At 54.4% G+C, this 19545-nt stretch overlaps 1 protein-coding gene across 1 annotated transcript in view; it reads right to left on the reverse strand.

Moving 5' to 3' along the window:
- The window catches only part of ITPKB (inositol-trisphosphate 3-kinase B), a 105100-nt gene that overhangs the window by 12378 nt on the left and 73177 nt on the right, over positions 1-19545 (reverse strand). The window contains exons 3-4 of the mRNA XM_027564623.1: positions 1814-1913; positions 368-581 (exon numbers count right to left, since the gene is read on the reverse strand). Coding sequence (XP_027420424.1) covers positions 368-581; positions 1814-1913 — 314 coding nt within the window. The remainder of the gene's footprint in view (positions 1-367; positions 582-1813; positions 1914-19545) is intronic.

A 19545-nucleotide genomic window follows, 5' to 3' on the forward strand; every position in this document is an offset into this window, starting at 1 on the left:
CCCCTTGTGACCCATGCAACAGGAAGCCGCCCCCACTGCTCACCCCAGCAATCCCGCCTGACCAAATGGGCAGCCCTCTCCGTGGGGAGGCTCCGCACTCCTCCAGGTCCCCTGGGTCCCTGGCTCACTGGAGAAGGAAAGAGGTCGTCCTGAGAAGAGCCAGCTTTCCTGTCCCCTCCGCACATATGCGAGATGACCGGGGTGGGGTCCACCCAGACCTCTGGCCCATCCTCGCACACACGAGGCCTCAGGGACCCCCAGAAAGCCCCCGCCTCCTGGGATCCCTGAGCGCCGCCCTGCCCAGTAACTGCTGCCAGCCAGCTGGGTGCCAAGGAGTGGGCAGCCCCATCCCAGAAGCCTGGCTCACCTGACGCCCATCTTGCAGTCCATCACACACGGCGAGTCGAAGTCAGCCAGCAGGTCGTCCATCTGGTTGTAGCGCTCCCCATCCTTGACCACGTCCCCGTGGTAGGCAGGCACGAAGGGCTTCAGCACGTCGGCCATCAGCCTGTCCAGGCAGCGCTGCTCCGACTCACAGTGCTTCTTCAGGATCCTGCCGTTGGCAGCCGCCTTGAAGCTCCCTGCGGAGCGAGGTGGGAGGAGACCCTGGGTCTCTGGCCCGGGCCCTCCCCGCCCTGACCTTTCCCCCCTGGCACACACGCCCCTCAATCACGGGATGCTGTGGAGTTGGCTAAGCACAGGGCTCAGGATGTGCCCAGGTCTCTGCTGGCGGAACAAGCCCTTTAAGGGGAGTGGGGGCAAGTCCCAGTCTCCCCCACACCTAGACGGCAACTCTGGGCTGGTTCCCTGAATTCCCAGACCCCAGGCTCCTCCTCTGAAGTTGGAAGCAGAGCAGTGCTCACAGCTGGAGGGTGAGCAAGGCTAGTAGAGGTCTGGGCAGGACCTATGCACCCCCCTTTATGTGATTCCTACCTCCCACCCCACCATTGACCCTTCCCAGCCACGAAGGTGTCTCCACTCTCAGTGGAGAAGCCCTGATAAGATGGGACTTAGTGCCAGGACAGGGAAACCGGCAGAGAAGTGTGGACCCCACACTTCTGAGCCACACCCTCAGGCAAGTACTGAGGAAGGGTGTCCATCGGCCTGCCTTGAGCTAGGCCAACGTAGTCGAGGATATAAAAAAACGTCAGACCTTGTGCTGCCCTGAAGTCCACAGGCAGCCGCTGAAAACCCCCCTGATGATGGATGGATCATCATTACAAAGGACGATGCATGACAAAGGGCCATGGCTAGTGGGCTAGACAGCTCTAGATGCCCTGCCCTGTCACTGAGGGCCACCTGGAGACCTCATGGCTAGCCCAGGGCCTGGCCACTGCAGCCAGCACTCCCACCGTCTAACACTCGTGGAGTGACCTGCCGTCTCTCCCACCAGCTACGAGTCTCCTCTGGGGCAGACACTGTATCTGCATTCATGCTGTTACCCCGAGGAGCATGGTGAGGGGAGCATACAACAGGCACTTGGGGAAGCACTTAGCTTTGTCTCTTTGTCCAGGGGGACAAATGGCAGGCGAGCTAAAAAGACGGATGATTTTGTTTTATTGAGTTAAAATGAAAGATTGAAAGAAAGAGATCGAAAGAGACAGAGACTGAAGGCGGAGAGGTGTGTGATCTGTGAAGGGGTGACGCAGTATGGAGAGGGCGATTGTCATGTGCATTTTCAAGGCAGTGTTAGGGCCCTTCTCTTGGAAAGCATCTCTATTCGGAACCTTGAACTCCCGGAATATCCAGGGCCGCCCCCGACATGTGCTGGTCACCTCCCCAGAGCCAGACGTCCCGGGAGAGCTGCAGCTACCTGCGTGTCCTGCCAGCTGGATCCAGGGGTACTTCTTCTTGAAGGACATGACAAAGGGAGACCAGTGCACCATGTTTTTTATTTTCCTCCATGATTTGCTCTAGAAACAAGCAAACGAAAAACTCAACATTAGAAGCAGAACTGCTACTTTCTGGTTAGGATGAATTCAAAGCCAGGTAAGCTCTGGCCACAGGACGAGAGGTGAGTGCCACGCCCACAAAGCAGGCAGCTCTGAGGACCTAGCCTCTGAGGACCTAGCCTCCGAGGTCCTCGCCTCCAACATCTATGTGGCATATATCTAGGGGGCTTTGCCCCTTTGTACAAACAGGCTGAGCAAAACACCTCGAGTCAAGGGGACAGGCTCCGACGCACTCAGAACAGAGGGCAGGGTAGGCAGAGGTTCTCTATCCAGGGCTGAGCCCATCCCATGCCATGCCCCTGTCAGGGGACAGCTAAACCCACACTGCCCTTCTTCGTGCCCCTCTCAGGCCTTCAGTTTCATCTATCTAGGGAGGTTTTAGTTGGTACCCATGCTCTTTGGATCAGTGGACACTCTAGGACTCTGGAAAATGACCTCTCTCATCCCAACAGCAAGGGCTCGTAAGGGGAAGACCAGAGAGGTTATGGTCGCCCCGTGGCAGCGTGCCATCTCACTCTGCACTGGCACAGGCAGTGGCAGCAGAGGCAGCTCTTGCCTATGAGAGGCGTGAGGAGACTTTAAAGGGAATTCCCCAGGGACTGCAGTGCCACCAAGGCTTTGAGACTTGCAAGCAAGTCTTTGAGGCTTGCAAGCATGCCTGTGAGACTCCCTCTCCACTGTACTTCTCCTTCTCAGGACGTTTCTTAAATAAAAACTGTGTGTGTGTGTGTGTGTGTGTGTGTGTGTGTAGGAGGAGCTCCTTGGGCAGAAAAGAGAACTAACCTTTATTGAGCACCTTACTTTATTTTCTCAGCAAGCATGGCAATCATTGTCGTTTCGATTTGCAGAACCCCAGCCTCAGACAAGTAAGTAACACAGCAACATTTAAACCCTCACCTACATGACTACTTTTTTAAAAAATCCTTTTTATCCCCAGCAATAAACATTTCTCTGTATAAAAATATCCCTAAGTGAACTTTAATAAGAATGGGTTGTAGACATGAAGATCAAGTGTCTTGAGCCCCTGAAGCGGGTGATGAGAAGTGAACTGAGAAGCATTTCAAGTTCCTGAGAAGTGGATCCCTGAACCAGCAAAACCACAGACAGTAAACCCAAGACTCTGTGCTGGGAAGGGGAAGCTGGGAATTCTGCAGAAGAGGGGGTCCTGCCTGGACAGGGCACCCTGGAGAGGCAGCTCCTCCTTTCCTGTCCTGAACCGTCTGCCAGCAGCCACCCAAAGCATGCTGAATGGACTCCCCAAGGGTAAATCAAGGTTAAATTGGTCTCCTTTGTTTTTTTCTCCGTGGTGAGACTCAGCTACTTCTGTCATCAAGTTTTCAAGTTAAAATCTGTTTAAGGAGAAAAATTCTTCCCTACATGAACCTGGCAATGTTTGCCCCATCCCAGAAACCCTCGCTCTACCGTCAAGACCTACTCTATCCTTAAGTGAGGGCAGTGCTCTGCCAGGCCACGTGACAAAGGGCTGGCCTCATCGACAAGGGTGTTTTTTCTAGGTCTTTCTGATGGAGATCACCAAAGAAGGCTAAGGAAAGCCAGTGTTTCTTATCTAAGACCCAGAAGGCTGCATAAATACTCAGGGCAGACAATGCATGAGGGCAGCAATGGGAAAATCTAGTTACATGAGACAACCAATCAAGTGATGGTGTGTTCGACCCAGGGGGAAGACGTTTAGGTGGGTCCAAAAGCAAAGCGCATAGTGGTCACCATCTTCTGATCACACTCCTGCAACAGAGCTCAGAGGGGACGAGGATCCGACAGGTTCAGAGCCAGGTTGGAGGCGGGGGAAGGCACAGTGTTCTCCAACCAGGGCTAAGCTGACCCCGTCCTATACCACTCCCCCATAAGAGGTCGACTAAACCCACACTGACTTTTGTTTTTGGCCTTGCAGGCTTAGTTGCTCCATGGCATGTGGGATCTTAGTTCCCTGACCAGGGATTGAACCTGCATCTCTCATACTGAGAGTTGGGTTCTTAACCACTGGACCACCAGGGAAGTCCCCCCACACTGCCCTTCTTCACAAACCCTCTTGGGGCCTCAGTTTTCTCATCTGTCTAGGGAGAGATGGACAACTGGTCCCCCATGCTCTTTGGTCCTGTGGACACTCTGCTGCTGCTGCTGCTCCTAAGTCACTTCAGTCGTGTCCGATTCTGTGCAACCCCATAGACGGCAGCCCACCAGGCTCCCTCATCTCTGGGATTCCCCAGGCAAGAACACTGGAGTGGGTTGCCATTTCCTTCTCCAATGCATGAAAATGAAAAGTGAAAGTGAAGTCGCTCAGTCATGTCCGACTCTTCGCAACCCCATGGACTGCAGCCTACCAGGCTCCTCCGTCCATGGGATTTTTCCCAGGCTAGAGTATTGGAGTGGGGTGCCCTCACCTTCTCAATGTGGACACTCTAGAACTCTGAAAAACAACCCCTCTCACATTCCAAGATCAAGGGCCCCTCAGAGAAAGACGAGAGGCCCCGATTTGCAGATGTAGTGACAGCAGAAGACCCAGGGAGGAGTGTCGGCTGCCGGGGTGGGGCTGGGGGTGGGGTGATGCCTGAGGCCTGCTGGGAAGGAAGGCTGACCCCCAGAGGCGGTCTGAGGGCAGACTCGAGGGGGCAGAAGACTCCTGCAGGCAGCAGGGCCTGTGGGAACAGAGGCCCAGGACCGGGGTTTAGAGCAACTGGGCCATGTGTGGTGGGAACGAGAGCTGGAAGCAGTGGTTGATAAGCGCGAGTAGGCAAGACCGGCTCTGGATGCCGGGCTGAAATGGTTGGACTCAGGGAACTGCGGTGTGGGGGAGACAGGCTGCCCTGGGCCTGAGTCCTGGCTCCATCCACTCCTCACTGACCTGGGACATGTAGGACCCTTCCTGAGGCCTTATTATCTTACCTGTAAAATGGGAATAACACATAGCTTCCTTTGGTCCCAGGAGGTAAAGCCATTAGGAGCTCACAGGGCACAGAGGTGTTTGTAGAAGAGTCTTAGTGGTCTGAGTTCAAGGAAGAGTGTCCTTGAAGTCACCCCAGGAATAGTCAGTCTGGAGATAAGTTTACTAAAGAATAAAGGCCATCGAGCTGGGGCTGGGCCAGACCCACCCAGTTGGGATGCAGCTCTTTGGGGACCCACTGGGACCCACTGGGCAGGGGGCCTGGGACGCAGGAGGCAGGAGGGAACTGATGCTGGCTGAGAAAAGCCAGGTCCAGCCCAGCGGAGGCATCTGAGCTGTGAAACCTCTAGGTCCAGGGGTCTGAAAAGGAGAAGGGTGCTCCAGGGCAGGGGTCCTCAAATGGCTTATGGGACCCAAGAGCCTCCCAGCATGGCCGAGCTCTGAGTAAACGAGACCTTTTTCTGGGTAGCTTCCCTTTTCCCACACCTCCTCCACAAGGAAGCAATTCTTCAACGTGAAAATGGGCCCCACGTGGCCAAGGCCAGAGAGCCCGCCCCTTCCAAGGTGGAATATTCCACTGGGCCGGGTGTGCACACCAGGGGATTTCTCAACTGCGCTGGCAGCAGCATGCAGGGGATTTTCCTGTGGTTTTAAATAGCAGCACCCAGGCCGTGCCTAAGGTCGCTGCCAAACACTAAACAGAAAAGCAGATCCCGGTCCAGGCCCAGGAAAGGAGGCTGCAGGGTGATCATGGCCCCCGACCCCTAGCCCATAGAAGCAGAGAGAAACAGAAAGGTGGGAGGTCGCAGAGAATCGGTTCGCCTATGATGATGCCGGAGACCCCAGCACCCATCCAGGGACCACCTGCTCCAGGTAGAAGCCATGTCCCAGGCAGCCAGTTCCAGAAGGCAGGTGGGGGCTAGCAGTCTCCCTCCGAGCCCCTCGCTGGAGGAAGCCACAGTTCTCAGAAGTGGAGGCCAGGCCTCTGCCCCGACCCAAGACAGGAGGCCAGCAAGACAGGAGAACAGCCCGACAATCTGGAAGAATTCCATCTTGAGGAGGAGATCATCTTTTCTATCCGGGGAGAGCCTCAAGAGCATCAGCCACTGGAATCAGACCACAGCCCCAGGTCTCAAGCTTCTTGAGCCCAGCTATGTCAGACACACAGGCAGCCCTCACAGGCCTTGAAAGTGGTGTGGCCGAGGGTGCCTGGTCCCTCCTCCAGGGCAGGACTGGCTGCCTGCTGATCTCGCTGGCTCCGGTCCTCCATCACCTCCCAGTCACCAGGGCTATCTGGACACCCTCCGCTGACCCTCCCTGGAATGCCCCCGAAGCTCCACCTGGCTGACACGCCCCCTTGACCTCTCTGGGCGGCAGGATCCTCACATGTCAATCTGAGGAGTCGGCTAGCTGACTCAGGCAAGCTCAGCTCTGATGTACTCCTTACTCACATGCAGGTGTGGAACCGGCTTAACTAAATGGATAAGCTGGGGTGTTCCCCTCCAGTCTGCTGAGCATGACAGAGCAAAGGGGATGGCTCTCAGAAACTGCCTGCAAGCTGGCATCGTCTGTCATCTCACCAGGAGGGCTCATTTCCCTAGACGTGCAACAGGATGGGCGCCAGCCTCCCTCAGCACTGACTCATCGCTTATGGGCTCTCACTATGTGACAGGAGCTGGGCTGGGCCCTTTACGGCCGCATTTCTCATCTTCAAAGAGCCCCATGGTGGACAGGAGTCCACCTCTGGAAAATGAAGAATCTTACCAGTTGAATTGCTTCCCAGTCATTCCACTCTTCCCCCAGCCGCAGGTGCCAGTTCATCCTGGGAACCCCACACCAAGATACCAACAGCGGTGTCTATCCACAAGCAGGGCCCCTCCCAGCCCAGAGCATGCTGGACGAGGTGACGGGGACAGAAAACCGGGCGGGAAGGACGGTTCTTCACGGCAGTTCCCCTGGGCAGCCAGGGCACGACGCTGCTCAGGGGGAAGAGGTGTTCAGGCTGCTTCTTCAGCAGAGGGGCCCAGAGTCTTTGGGAGATGCTCCACGACTGACCACCAAAACCCCAGACAGGTCTCACTCTGGAGCTGGGCAGGAACCACTTCCAGCTTAGCCACCAGGTGACACTGGGCTCGCCCATGAGTCAGATCAGACCAATCGTTCCTAGACTGTGGCTGGGATCCTGCACTGGGGATGTTCTTGGGTGGCATTCCAAGGGGAAAGCAAGCCCCACAAAGCTGATGGCCTGTCAAGCAGGATGGCAGGGGGGCGGGGGGTGGGGCGGAGGTGCACATCTCTCACCTTGATTCTGTGCTGGATGTAAGTCAACTGCAGACCGGAAGTAAGGTTTTTCGTAGGCTTGGATCACCTGGCTCCACAGATCCCTAGATGACTGCCTGCACGCCTGGGCTAAATAAGCACTGGTCTGGGTTTTGCTCTGTTTTCTTACCTGCATGCAGGACAGGAGGGCCTTCTGCTGACGTTTGCTACAGCCCTGACCTTGCTCTGTGAGAGGTGGGGTCTTGTTCTCTACTCTGGCTGCACGGGAAAAGGCACAGAACCCTAACGCTCTCAGAGTAGTTCAGGAGGATCAGAAAACAGCCAGCCCCAGCGGGCAGAGGCTGGTCCTTTAAGACTCAAGAGATATGTGGTGCTCTGACACTGCTTTGGCTGGTTCCCTCCCTTCATACCTGACTTGACGGGAGCTCAAATATTCAGAGAATGTGGAGAGAGGGATTGCAGTGGGAGAAAAAAAAAAAAAAAACACCCAACAACAACAAAACCCCAACCCTCTTCAAGCTTGAGGTGACAGAAGTCACCCGGAAAGGGAGTTTCAGAACCTGGCAAGCATGAGCAGAGCCCTCTCCAGCCACTAGGTGCTTTTGGAAGGCTTGGGGACTAACACATTCTGTCTCACTTTTCCCTCCGCATCTTTGCCTGAAGATTCCAGGCCTCAGGGCAGATGTGAGTTTACTCTCTAGAGGCGACCCCTCCACCCAGCACATGGAGCCTCAGAGTGCCCGGGGTAGCCCTGGCCAGGAAAGCTGCTCCTCACCCCCACTCTGGCCTGGACTCGAATCACCCGGAGCCCTTGAGAGCCCAACGCGGAAACGATCCACTGGCCGGTGGGGCTGCCGGGGCCCCAGGGAGGAAGCCTGGGCAGCGTCTCTGATTCTGTGTTTATCTTAACCAGACTCCAAGCTTCCCAATGATGCTAATGGCTCCTGGGCAAACGCCACCTTCCGGCTGGCTCCCCCAACCAGTTATCTGCCTCGTGCTGCGTGGAACATTGCCTTAAGACAAATGAAAGGACTAAACGGATGACCTCAAAGCTGGGCCATCAAACAGGCAAAAAGGACTGGTGGAGATGAGGAGAAAGACGAAGGAGGGAAAGCAGGGATCCGGAGCCGAGGCTAGGGCGTGAGGGGGCCTCCAGCCACCCTACCCACAGGATGCTTCAGCTGCTGTCAGGATCAGCTGCATGATACACAGGGCCCAGAGCAAAGCAAAATTCGGGCCCCAGGCCCAGAACTTGTTAAGAATATCAGGATGGGGAGGCACGGCATGCACCAAGCGTGGGGCCCCTTTGAGGGCCCTCAGGGGCTGCATGCTCTCACTCCCCCGGGAAGCCGGCCCTGCCTCCCGGGGTGGAAAAGAGCCCTGCTGCTAAGTGGCAGCAGGTGACTCGGGGGTTGCAAGGCCTTTCGGCTCCTGACTTACTCCCTCTCTGCCGATGACCACAGACTGCTGGGAGGGGAGGGCTGGAGATTGAAGGTGCTTAAGGTTCTCCTTGGGGGGCTCCCAGTAGTACATCCCAAAAATCGCAGAAGGGGAATGATGTCCTCAGCTCTCCCCTCATTCACCCTCTGCACATTCCTCAGGGCCTGGCCTTGCTCTGCCCTTGCTCGTGACCTTTCTCGTCCACTGAGTAGGGAGTGGGCCCGGCAGTGTCGTCGGAGCCGATCCAGCCCCCACAACAGGAGGGCGGGCTGCCCAGGGTCAATACCATCTTCTCCTCAGCTCAGCCCACACTGCCGTCCGGGGCCTGCTTCCTGTCTTCTTTCGAGCCACCGCCTGCCCCTCCAAACCAACGCTGTGTCTCTCCACAAAAGTTGGGATGGGTGGAGGAAAAAGGGGTAGTGTCCTGGGGGTGCAGATGCCCCTTTGCTAGAGGACTGTCTCACACGTAGTAGGAGGTTTCCAGGCCTGGTGCCCCTCCCCCACCCACACAAGGCGGCATCTGCAGCTCACTAAACACACCTTCGGGCCTTGCTGGTGGCTCAGATGGTGAATAATCTGCCTGCAATGCAGGAGACCTGGATTCAATCCCTGGGTTGGGAAGATCCCCTGGAGAAGGGAATGGCAACCCACTCCAGTTACCTGAAGAATCCCATGGACAGAGGAGCCTGGAGGGCTACAGTCATAGGGTCACAAAGAGTCAGACACGACTGAGCCACTAAGCATACACACACACAAACACACCTTCTCTCAGGACTGTTGAGATTCTCCAGGCAACTCCTGGCTCCTTAAATCCCTCCCTACCCGCCCTCAACACTTTCAGCCACCAGGGATTTTTCATAAGCATGGGTACAGAGGCAAAGGACTCCGCTAACCCCTAGGCAGCTCAGAGACCCCTTTCCCCAGAAGCCCTTCCTCTGTTTGAGCAGGGTGCTCCCAAGGTGCTCTGGGCACACCTGCTCCCCACTTCTGCTCTGGGTGAGTATAACCCTCCAGAGACCCAGGAGCCCCTGCACCTGGCCCCAGCAGATACTCAGCCAGTGCTTGCTGAGAGGGTCCCCGGAGAGATCACCACCATTAGTGAGGCCTGCAGCTGTGAGGGGTCCCCCATGGCTCAGCAGGACGGCGACCACATCCAACGTCACCCATCAGGAACCTGGTCAAAATCGCTCGAAGCGAGATGAAGTTGCAGGCCTCTGCGGGCTCTGCTCCCCTCCTAACAGCCCCAGCGGAGCCTGGACTGTCTCTGACAAGCAGGCCTCTTCAAGACAGCTCCTCACAACCCCACTTCGTCCACGGCAGCCGGCCTTTCTGCAGCTTCCCTTCCCGCTGGCCCTGCCAGGCCTGCAGCGTTTCCGCCCTGCAGATTCTCTGTACTCCCCCCCTCCACCTCGAGTCTGTCCAAAGTCCTCTTTCTCTGAGGCAGGCCACAGCATTGGATTTTGTTTCCAGAAGGCACACAACCTAGGTTTTGGAGCTAGAATGATCCCTTGCTCTGCCGCTTCCCAGCTGCAGCTGTGAGCAAGTCTTTGAACCTCTCCTGCCTCAGTGTTCTCATCTGTAAACTGGACATGATAACCTCCCACTGGCCACCCCACCAGGTTAGAGAGAGAACTGAAGAAGCGGTAACATATATACATGGGTGCTCTGTATACGGTCATTGAACAGGTGAACCTTAGATGTTCACTTTGTACTTCTGTGTACAAGCTTTTATCTTTCTTTCCTTTTTTAAAAAAATTGAATGGTTTTCTCCTCCGAGGCGTAAGAGACTGGCAAAAAATCCATCGGGCACTTCTAGAGGGTCAATCATTGCCAGTGGCAAGAAGATGAGCTAATTGTGTGATTAATTGCTTACAACGCTTCCCTTTGGATGTTCGAGGCAGCTGGGAACCCGCAGGGAGGCTCCCATGGCCTCCGAGCTCCATGACTCAGGGACAGCAGAGGTGGCCAGCGCCCAGGTGTCTTGACAGCAGTTTCTGGTTCAGAAAGTCAGTAATATTGCTAAAAAGAGAAAGAAGAGCTTCCCAAAGAACCCCATTTCACACATGTGTAACTCTGCTAGGCTCCAGTGAAGAAAATAATAAACAGTGGGCCTGCTCAACGGATTTCATTTTGTACTGGGGTTTACACACTCTCCTTAACCCCTTTCTCACCTGAGTTGTTCCCTTAATATGCTACTGTCTCCTCCAGCACTTCCCTTTTCATTTAAGTAGATCACCTGGCTAATTTTTATTTTCAGATAATTATAAAGAGTATCCTTTTTTTTTTTCCCCTGAGTGAAAGAGATGAAGGGAAATCTCTAAAATATCAGAAAAGGGAAATTATCTCTGTATCCCATGTCTCTCCAAAGCAATACTGCCAAAATCCTTTGCCTTGCTGCACACGTGTGCATACAAGTATGCCTGTGCATATGTGTGTTGGTTAGTGATGATAACCTGGCTTGTCTGGGAAAAGAGGCAGAGAAATCACCTATTAAATGCCTAACATGTCACTAGGTACCATGCTAATATTTCATGTAATCCTCACTCACTACATGCATCCAGTTATCACCATTATGCAAATGGTGAAACATGTTCAGAGAGGTTAAGTAACTTGCCCAAGGTCACACAGCTTCCTGGTGTGCTCCAAGGATCTTGTTTTGTTTCAGCCAACAGGATAACTGGGCCCCCATCGTCTCTCCTCCAGTTAAAAAATAGTCTCGGATAAACAGCAAGTGCTTTGTCAGAAGAGTGACCTTTCAGATGGAGTGGGTCTGAATAAAGACCTGCCTTGCCCTCCTTTCCAAGCTGTTCCCAGAACAGCCTCCCTGACACTGCGGGAAGGCAGTGACAAAGCACTGAGAGCGGGTGAAGACGCCCCTGCCCCGGGAGGTTCGCTCTGTGTCAGTGCCTTTGTCCTGCTCTTGCAGAAGTCTGAGAGAAAAGCATTGAGTTGTCCTTGTTTGGAAAAAATGCGTTTTTCTTCTTTCTTTTCTTCTTTTGGTCTTTCTAAAAAAGCAGCTTGGGTTTCCCTAGTGATCATTCTTTCCTCCGCTGGGGAAAAGCCTGTGCTTCTCCCAGGCTGCAGAGCTGAGGCCAGCCAACTTTGTTCATTGTATTCGCCCTGGCAGAGCCTGCCTGTGACGGCAGCTGGGTGCAGGCCCAGGCAGGTAGGGGCCCCTGGCTCAATAGCTCCGTCCCGAAGCCCTGGTTAGAAACCTGGCTGGGGCCAAAAGCGAAACCTGCCCCTGCCAAAGGGAGCCGGGAGCCTGGAGGGGAGGAGGGAAGGCCTTTCAAAACCTAGACACCAAGGATCGGAAAAATGAAGCCCAAGGACTTGGCAGGGCAGGTAGCTCCGGCTAAAAATAAGAATCTGGATTTGAAGACTAACCATCTTCCTCCTTTAACAAACAAGAAAACTCCCCTAAAAGCCAAATGCAAAAACACTTTTTGAGAAAGATCCGAGTAGTGCTGAGTTTAATCTGTACCCCGCTCCCGCCCCTACATGATGTTCCCACATGCTGGGTGGTTCAGAACACCTTTCACAGGGGCTGTGCCTGGCATGCCCTTTCCTCACCTGTCCTGCAAAAATCCCACAGCAGAGGGTGAGAATCACGCTGAGGGGTGGGGTGGGTGGAGCACCTCCCCCAGAACCAACGGCTGCTCTAGGGCTGGAGAACGAGAAGAGCCGGTCCTCACCAGCCTCAGCAGGCCCGGACCCCCTGGTTCCTGTGCACTCGAGAGGTGGGCTCTGGCTCCGTGTTCTCAGGGGGAGTGCTCTGTCCTCCCCACTCCTGGTCAGTTTCGAGGGCTGCTCTGCTCTGGGTCTGGAGGGCAGGAGCTGCTCAGGACCCAGGGCTCCCGACTGGAGTGTGCAGCTTGGCCTGGCCCTCTCTGAGGGATGTCCACCTCAGTCGGTCAGCTCCTAGTGGCATGTTCTAGCCAAAGCCAGGAAAACCCTGAGCAGTGGCCCAGCTGTTCTCTCCTGAGCAATGGCCTTTGTCTTGTTGCAACCGGAAGCCCAGATTCGGGGAAAAGGGTAGTACCTGGTGTGGCACACAGGGGTCGGCCCTCACGGCCCCTCTCCCTCCTCGACCATCACCCAAAGTCCCTGCCTGACAAGGCTGCCCAGGCCCAGCTGGCCAGGGCAGGTCCCAGCGAGCACTTCCTAACACCTGCAGGCAGGATCAAGGCCCCACAGGCACACGCGGCCGCCCCAGATGCCTGTGCGCCCTCCTTGCCTACACTCAGGCTCCTCACCATCCTCTCTGATTCCCCTGGGCCATCTTCTCGTCCCACAACTGCTCCAGCCCCAGGTCCTCGCCCATGCAGGTGCTCTGCCTGCAAAGCTTTCTGTCCTCCTTTCCTTGATCCACATTTGACCTGTGGCTCCAGCCGACAGTGCTAGAATCTGTGAGCCGGCCCTATCTTCTCCATAAAGCTTAGACCAGTGACACACCATTCCAGGAAGCCTCCTCCCAGCAGGATAGGTTTTGAGAGCTTCTTTGAGAGGGATTCTTTTGGGCTGTACTGTGTCTCCCATCAGAGGGTATGCTTCTGGAGAACCGGGAGTGTGTCCTCTCATTGCTAGATGCGCCCCAGGCTGGACAGAGTGGAGTACGATACAACCAGCCATGTGACGGATGAGCAAAGTTTACAGACCCAGCCACACGGCAAGGGCTGAGGCTCTGCTATATCCCACCTCTTAGGAACTACATGCACGCATGCTAAGTCGCTTCAGTCGTGTCCGATTCTTTGCAGCCCTATGGACTGTAGCCCGCCAAGCTCCTCTGTCCATGGGATACTCCAGGCAAGAATACTGGAGTGGGTTGCAGTGCCCTCCGCCACGGGATCTTCCTGACCCAGGGATCGAACCTGCGTCTCCTGTGGCTCCTGCACTGAAGGCAGATTCTTTACCACTGAGCCACTGGGGAAGTCCCATAGGACCTGAAACAGATCTAAACCAGCTCCTACCTCTTTACACTCACATGCTTGAGCTTGGATCTTTCCAGAGACATCTCCAGGGGGCATACTTATGGGGATTTCCTGTCCAATCTGCCTGGGGTTCACTACACACCGCCAGGCTCCAGCACAGCGGAGCCGGACCCAGGGGCCTTTTCACACACACTCATCAGGGTCTGGAGGATGTTCTTTCACTCTGGTTCATGAAGAAAGCACTTCTACCAATAATTCTTTCAGATCCACCCTCCTCCCCTCTTCCTAACTTTACAGAAGCTGGCAATCAAGGGGCTTACAATCTTGCCAAATCAGCCTTTTTTTTGTTGTTGTTACCCAGGAATGGAGGTATCCTTCACCCAAAATGGAAATGCTCCGAACACTCCCTACCAGGCAGCCCCAGCAAATGCTCCATCTCTGATTGAGAAGGTCACGGGCTTGGCTCCTCCTTCCTCCTCCCTCCTGGACTTCATCCTCTTAAGAACTAAAAATAATGGAGCGCTAGAGGAAAGAGGCAAGACGGGGAGGGGGAAGCAGCTGAAAGCATAGGAAATGCTTTGGTGCGCAGGGGCCTAGCCCACCTCTCCCACCAGGAGTCTGTGGGGCCGCAGAAGCAGAGGCCTGGGGGAGCCAACAATTGCAGGAAGCAGGGAGTAGTCAGGGGGCCGGGGAAGAGCCCTGGGGGTGGGGGTAGCAGCTTCTAGCAGCTGACTTCCTAGTGGACAAAGCTCACAGGACAGAAAGGTTCAGCCTTTCCTCTGGGAAAGGGCACCCGGGGCCCTGCCCAGCTGGTGGGGGCCGCCCGGCAACACACAGGTCCCTTCCCTCCCGTCGCCTCGTCCACCCCTCCCCAGAGATTTTATTTTTACTTTGGTTAAAATGCAAAAAACAAGGCCAAGTTGCAGAGGGTGGAAATTTACTGAGGTCTTTACTGGTCAACAGACAATTGGCACTGAAGGCTGAGTACCCCCAGTGCCCCTCCCAGAGCCACTTCCTCACAGGGACCAGTCAGGACAACCACAGCTCCAACAGACCTCCTTCAGCCCAGACCCTCCATCTCAGCTTCTGGGCAGGCAGTGGCAAAAGAATCCTCCTGCCAACGCGGGAGACACAGGAGATGCTAGTTCGATCCCTGGGTGGAGAAGATCCCCTGGAGGAGGAAATGGCAACCCACTCCAGTACTCTTCCCCAGAAAATCCCATGGACAGAGGAGGCTGGGGGGCTACAGTCCATGGGGTTGCAAAGAGTCAGATATGACTGAGCATGCATGCATGTGTGCTCGAGTGTTTACTACAGCTAGACACAATGCTAAATGCTTTGTAAGTATTACGTATACATAATACAAGTGTCTCAACCTGTCACCTAGGTCATTTCATTAGCCCATTTTACAGATGGGGAAACTGAGAAACAGATTAAGCAACTTGCCCAAGAATGCAACTTGCCCAATTACAAATGGTAACTGGCAAAGCTAAGATTTGAACCCAGGCAGTCTGGCTTCAGGGTCCAAGCTGTCCATCCCTCTGCTAGGCTGCTTCATTGGTCATCTGTAACATGTACCATTATAGCCAGATAAACCCAGGTTTAGATCCTGTTATTCCTGGCTGGTGGTATTAGGCAAGTTACCAAACCTCTCTGAGCTTCAGTTTCCTCCTTATTTTTAAAATGGGAATACCACCTACCTGGCAGGGTTATTTTCAGGATTAAAGTCTCTCTATGCAGTACCTGCTACAGAAGAAGCGCTCAGTAGAGGTGAGTACTGCAAACCTCTCATGTGTCCGGTCTGGTCTGCAAGCCTCCTGAGGACAGGAGCCCGTCCATGGGATGAAGCACATGGAAGGGGGTTCTGCACTGGCTCAGCAGGGTCTGATCACCTCCTTCTCTACCCCAGCCCTGGCCTTCGGAGGCCACCTTTCCAAGAGGAAAGTGCAGAGGATGAAGGCCACAGACATCAGGCAGCAGGTCCCCAGAAACAGATCGACTCTTTCCTTAAGCAGAGACTTCCTGGAAGTCCAGAACTCCCAGGGGCCCTTCTAGGATGGGTATGAGAGGCAGCCTTGCCCAGCAACTACCAGCAGTTCCTCTATTTACTGGTGACCCTCCCCTCTCACCACCCCAGTCTTCCCCCAGGGACCCAAGATGTGAAAGAAGTCACTCTGCCTATTGCCAGGCAACAGGCTCCAGGCAGCTCTGACAGGTGGCCCACTGGAAACAGACTTCTTCTCCCCATGCTTTGCTGTCATTCACTTGCTGAGTCGTGTTTGACTCTTTGCAACCCATGGACTAAAGCACGCCAGGCTCCCCTGTCCTTCACTATCTCCCAGAGTTTGCTCAGATTCATGTCCATTGAGTCAATGATGCCATCTAACCATCTCATCCTCTGTTGCCCCCTTCTCCTTTCCGCGTGCTACGTCGCTTCAGTCACGTCTGACTCTGTGTGACCCTGTGGCCTGTAGCCTATCAGGCTCCTCTGTCCATAGGATTTCTCCAGGCAAAAACACTGAAGTGGATTGCCATGCCCTCCTCCAGGGGATCTTCCCAATCCAGGGATCGCACCTGAGTCTCTGACGTCTGTCTTCTGCATTGGCAGGTGGGTTCTTTACCATGAGCGCCACCTGGGAAGCCCCTTCTCCTTTCTAGAAGATGACATTTAAAAGGCCAGGAATCGGAGAGGAAGTTTTCTGCAAAATGTGGAAGAATGGAGAATGTCCTCTTCTCTTCCTCCAGTGCTCACAAGCAGAACAGCACTGCTTATGCAAACAAGCTTCTCCTGTGTTAGCAGCTCAGAGATTCCCTGTATTCTCTCAAAGATGCTCTGAGACTGAAATCTTCTGGTTATAAACTTAAGAACCTGAGGATCCTACTGTGTACATAGTATTACTAGAAGAGACAAGAACTCCTCACTCCTCAGCTTGATAAAAGTTTTCTTCTCTAGGGAAGAACATTCACAAATTAAAAACTACTGTTTAAGTAGTTTCTGAGACCCCAGGAAGCACTTGTAAGGGTGTTGGTCAAAAGGGGATATTCTGGACTGATGCCAAAGTCAGATTTTGGGGGAACTCCCACCAAAGGCATTTCTAACAAGCAAACTTTTCAGGAAGAGCGTGAATACCACATGAGAACAAATCATGTGCAGTATCAAATATTTAGCTATATTTAGAAAATATTTCCAAGCAAGACACATGGCTGCAATTCATGTTTCTAACAGATGACGCTGATTTGCCTGTGGCTGAGTGGCGCTCAGCAAATAGGAAGGCGGGCTTGCAGAGGCTCGGAACCCGACTGCGGCGGCCCTGCCCAACAGAGCTGAGGCAGAGCTCTGAGTCACCCAGCCTCCCTCTCCCGACCAGGGCTGTTCTGGGTAGAGGCCTGTCTCAGTGAGGCGGTCATGCATCTGTTCACGTGCAGACTGCTGGAGGCACAGGAAATGGGTTGCCAGAAAGACACACCAGTGAACCCCCAAGTATGAGCAAGACTTGTCAGCTATCAGAGTGCAGCTGTCCCCCGGGTCATCCTGACGTCTGTCGGTATGTGTGATTTTCATAAACAGATTGACTCATCACCCATCCCCATGCCTCTCTGTCAACTGGGGCCCTGAGTGCTTACTTAGCACTTTACTGCATAGCAGGAGCCTCCCAGGGCACCTTTCATTCCCTGAGCAGCTCCCAGGGGCCAAGAGGTTCATCCAGGCTTGGATCCCAATCAGGGGACAGACCTGGGGCTCCTGCCCTAACTCCCATCCCTGGCAGCCCTTGCATCCCTCACATGCCCAACTTCAGGGGGGTCTCCCACACACCCCACAATTGTTTCCTTCACTTTTCTGCTTTAGGCTACAATGCATTAACATTTATCTCACACTGAAGTATTTTACAGCAGCTCTTGGGATAATTAAGTCACACAGCGAACGGATCCTAACACCACGTTGGGGATCTCCTGTGTGAAGACACAGGCAGTTGGTGATGGACAGGGAAACCTGGTGTGCTGGAGTCCATGGGGTTCCAAAGAGTCGGACATGACTGAGCGACTGAACTGAACTGAAAGCCGGCTTCTGCCACAGTCTCTCCCAGCTTCTCCCTCAGATTACAGAGGAGCTAACCCACAACCCAGCACCAGCACCTGCATATAGATGGTGAAGGGTTTTCTATACAAGGGACACCCCACCCTCTGCCTCAAAGCTTGAGCTACAAAAGTCCCCCTTCTTGCCCACATGGCTTATGGAATGCTTCTGATTCCCTTAGACGTGTTTCCAGCCTCTTCCAACTAAGTCGGGGGAAGTGAAAGGTTATTGAGAGATGCAAGTGGGTTGTCTGGAAAACGTATTCTCAGATGGCAGAAGCTGAGAAACAGGCTTAAGGACCGAGGGTCCTTCCAGCCAGCGGGCCTGAGCCAAAGCAACCAGAGAGACCCTTGGAAGACTGGCTGCTCCAGACAGACTGGGCTTAGGTCTCGCCAAGTTCTAAGCCTCTGGGCACAGGGAAAAGGCAGGAGTTGAGAAAGCGCTCGGTCTGCCAATCCATGCCAAGTGCAAACCTCCTTTGCACTGTCCACCTGCCATGTGCCGGGAGCCCAGCAGCTGAGCTGGGAGCCCGGACTAGGCGTGAGAGCCTCCCTCCAGGGTAAACACAGCCGCAGGGACTCTGTCCCAGAGAGGGGGGCACTCCGGAGTCTCATGGTGACCCTGGCCCTGTCACAGGCTCTGCCTCCACCCCAGGTCCCTGGGGACCGCCCACATTTGGGAACTGTAACATAACTTCTAGGGAACAGAACCAGCTGGCTCATCTATCCCCCTCAATTTTCGATGCTATTATTAGGGCACATCTGTCTCCGAGTGAGGTCACCAAGGAAAAACCCAAATGGAGAAAATATTTTCAAGCCGCCGTCATTTCAATCTTTGGAAGAGGAAGCGAGGCAATAAACTGCCAGAGAACCCCAGAATTCACAGTGACCCAAGAGGAAAATGGAAAGTATTTGCCCCGGGAATGCAAGCAGATGAGCTATTTACAGGGTGCTTGGCCAGCAGGGCGCGGATGGACCGGCAGCTCCTGGGACGGTTTCCTCTTCCCCAACTTCCCAAACCCTTGGCTGGGGAAGTCAGGCGGCGGAGTTCCCCCTCAGCTCCAAACCAGACCCAGAGGAAAGCCACTGAGTGGCCGGAGGACGCAGGACCGAGCCTCCAGCCAGTGGCCAGCACATTCGCTTTCTTTGCCAACAATTTGTTTTGTTCGAAACTAGTTGCCAACATTTAAAAATCAGGACATTTTACACAAACATCCAGATTTCCAGCATTCTTTGAAATACTGTGCTTCACACTGCGCCCCCACCCTCCCCCCCCCCGCAATTGGGGGTGATGACCGTCTGTGGGCCGGAGCTAAACTACACACCTTGAGATGGACCTTCTGTCACCTGTCACCGGGTGTTCACCTGCATTACCTGCCTGGCCTCCGACAGCATTCAAGCTGAGTTTCTGGATGACAGACGAAGGGGATCAGGCTCCAAGGATGCCTTAGGACCTCAACTGGTTGTAAAAGCACTACTCACTGCCATGTAACACGGTTAAGTCACCTACCACCCTGAGTTTCTTCTCCATCTGCAGACAGTGCACAGGACCACCCTGCCTCTCGGACTGTCGGGAGGATGATGTGGGAGAACAAGGGGAATGCTTTCAACACTTGCCCACCCCACAGGCAAGGTGAGACATGGCCATTTAGGTCTAAAGGATAAAACACTCAAAGAAAGGTGCCCTCTCTGATTAGATTAGTAGCCAGGGAGAGGGAGGCAAGAGGTGGCTCAGTGGTTACTTAGGGAAGCTGAAGGAGAACCCAGCACTTCTGAGCCACACAACCAGGCCCAGTCTCCTCAACCAGAGAGGTGGGACATCACGGGGTCATGCCTGAACAGAACAGGCTCTGATGGGCTTCAAATCAGAGCAGAATTTAGAACTAGGGGTGCCCGGCACTTGGGACCACCAGTTGTGACCCAGCCTTGGGGAGGAGACGCTCACCATGGCATCACCACAGTGGGTCAG

The sequence above is a fragment of the Bos indicus x Bos taurus genome, chromosome 16 (assembly GCF_003369695.1).
Source record: "Bos indicus x Bos taurus breed Angus x Brahman F1 hybrid chromosome 16, Bos_hybrid_MaternalHap_v2.0, whole genome shotgun sequence".
Classification (NCBI taxonomy): Eukaryota; Metazoa; Chordata; class Mammalia; order Artiodactyla; family Bovidae; genus Bos; species Bos indicus x Bos taurus.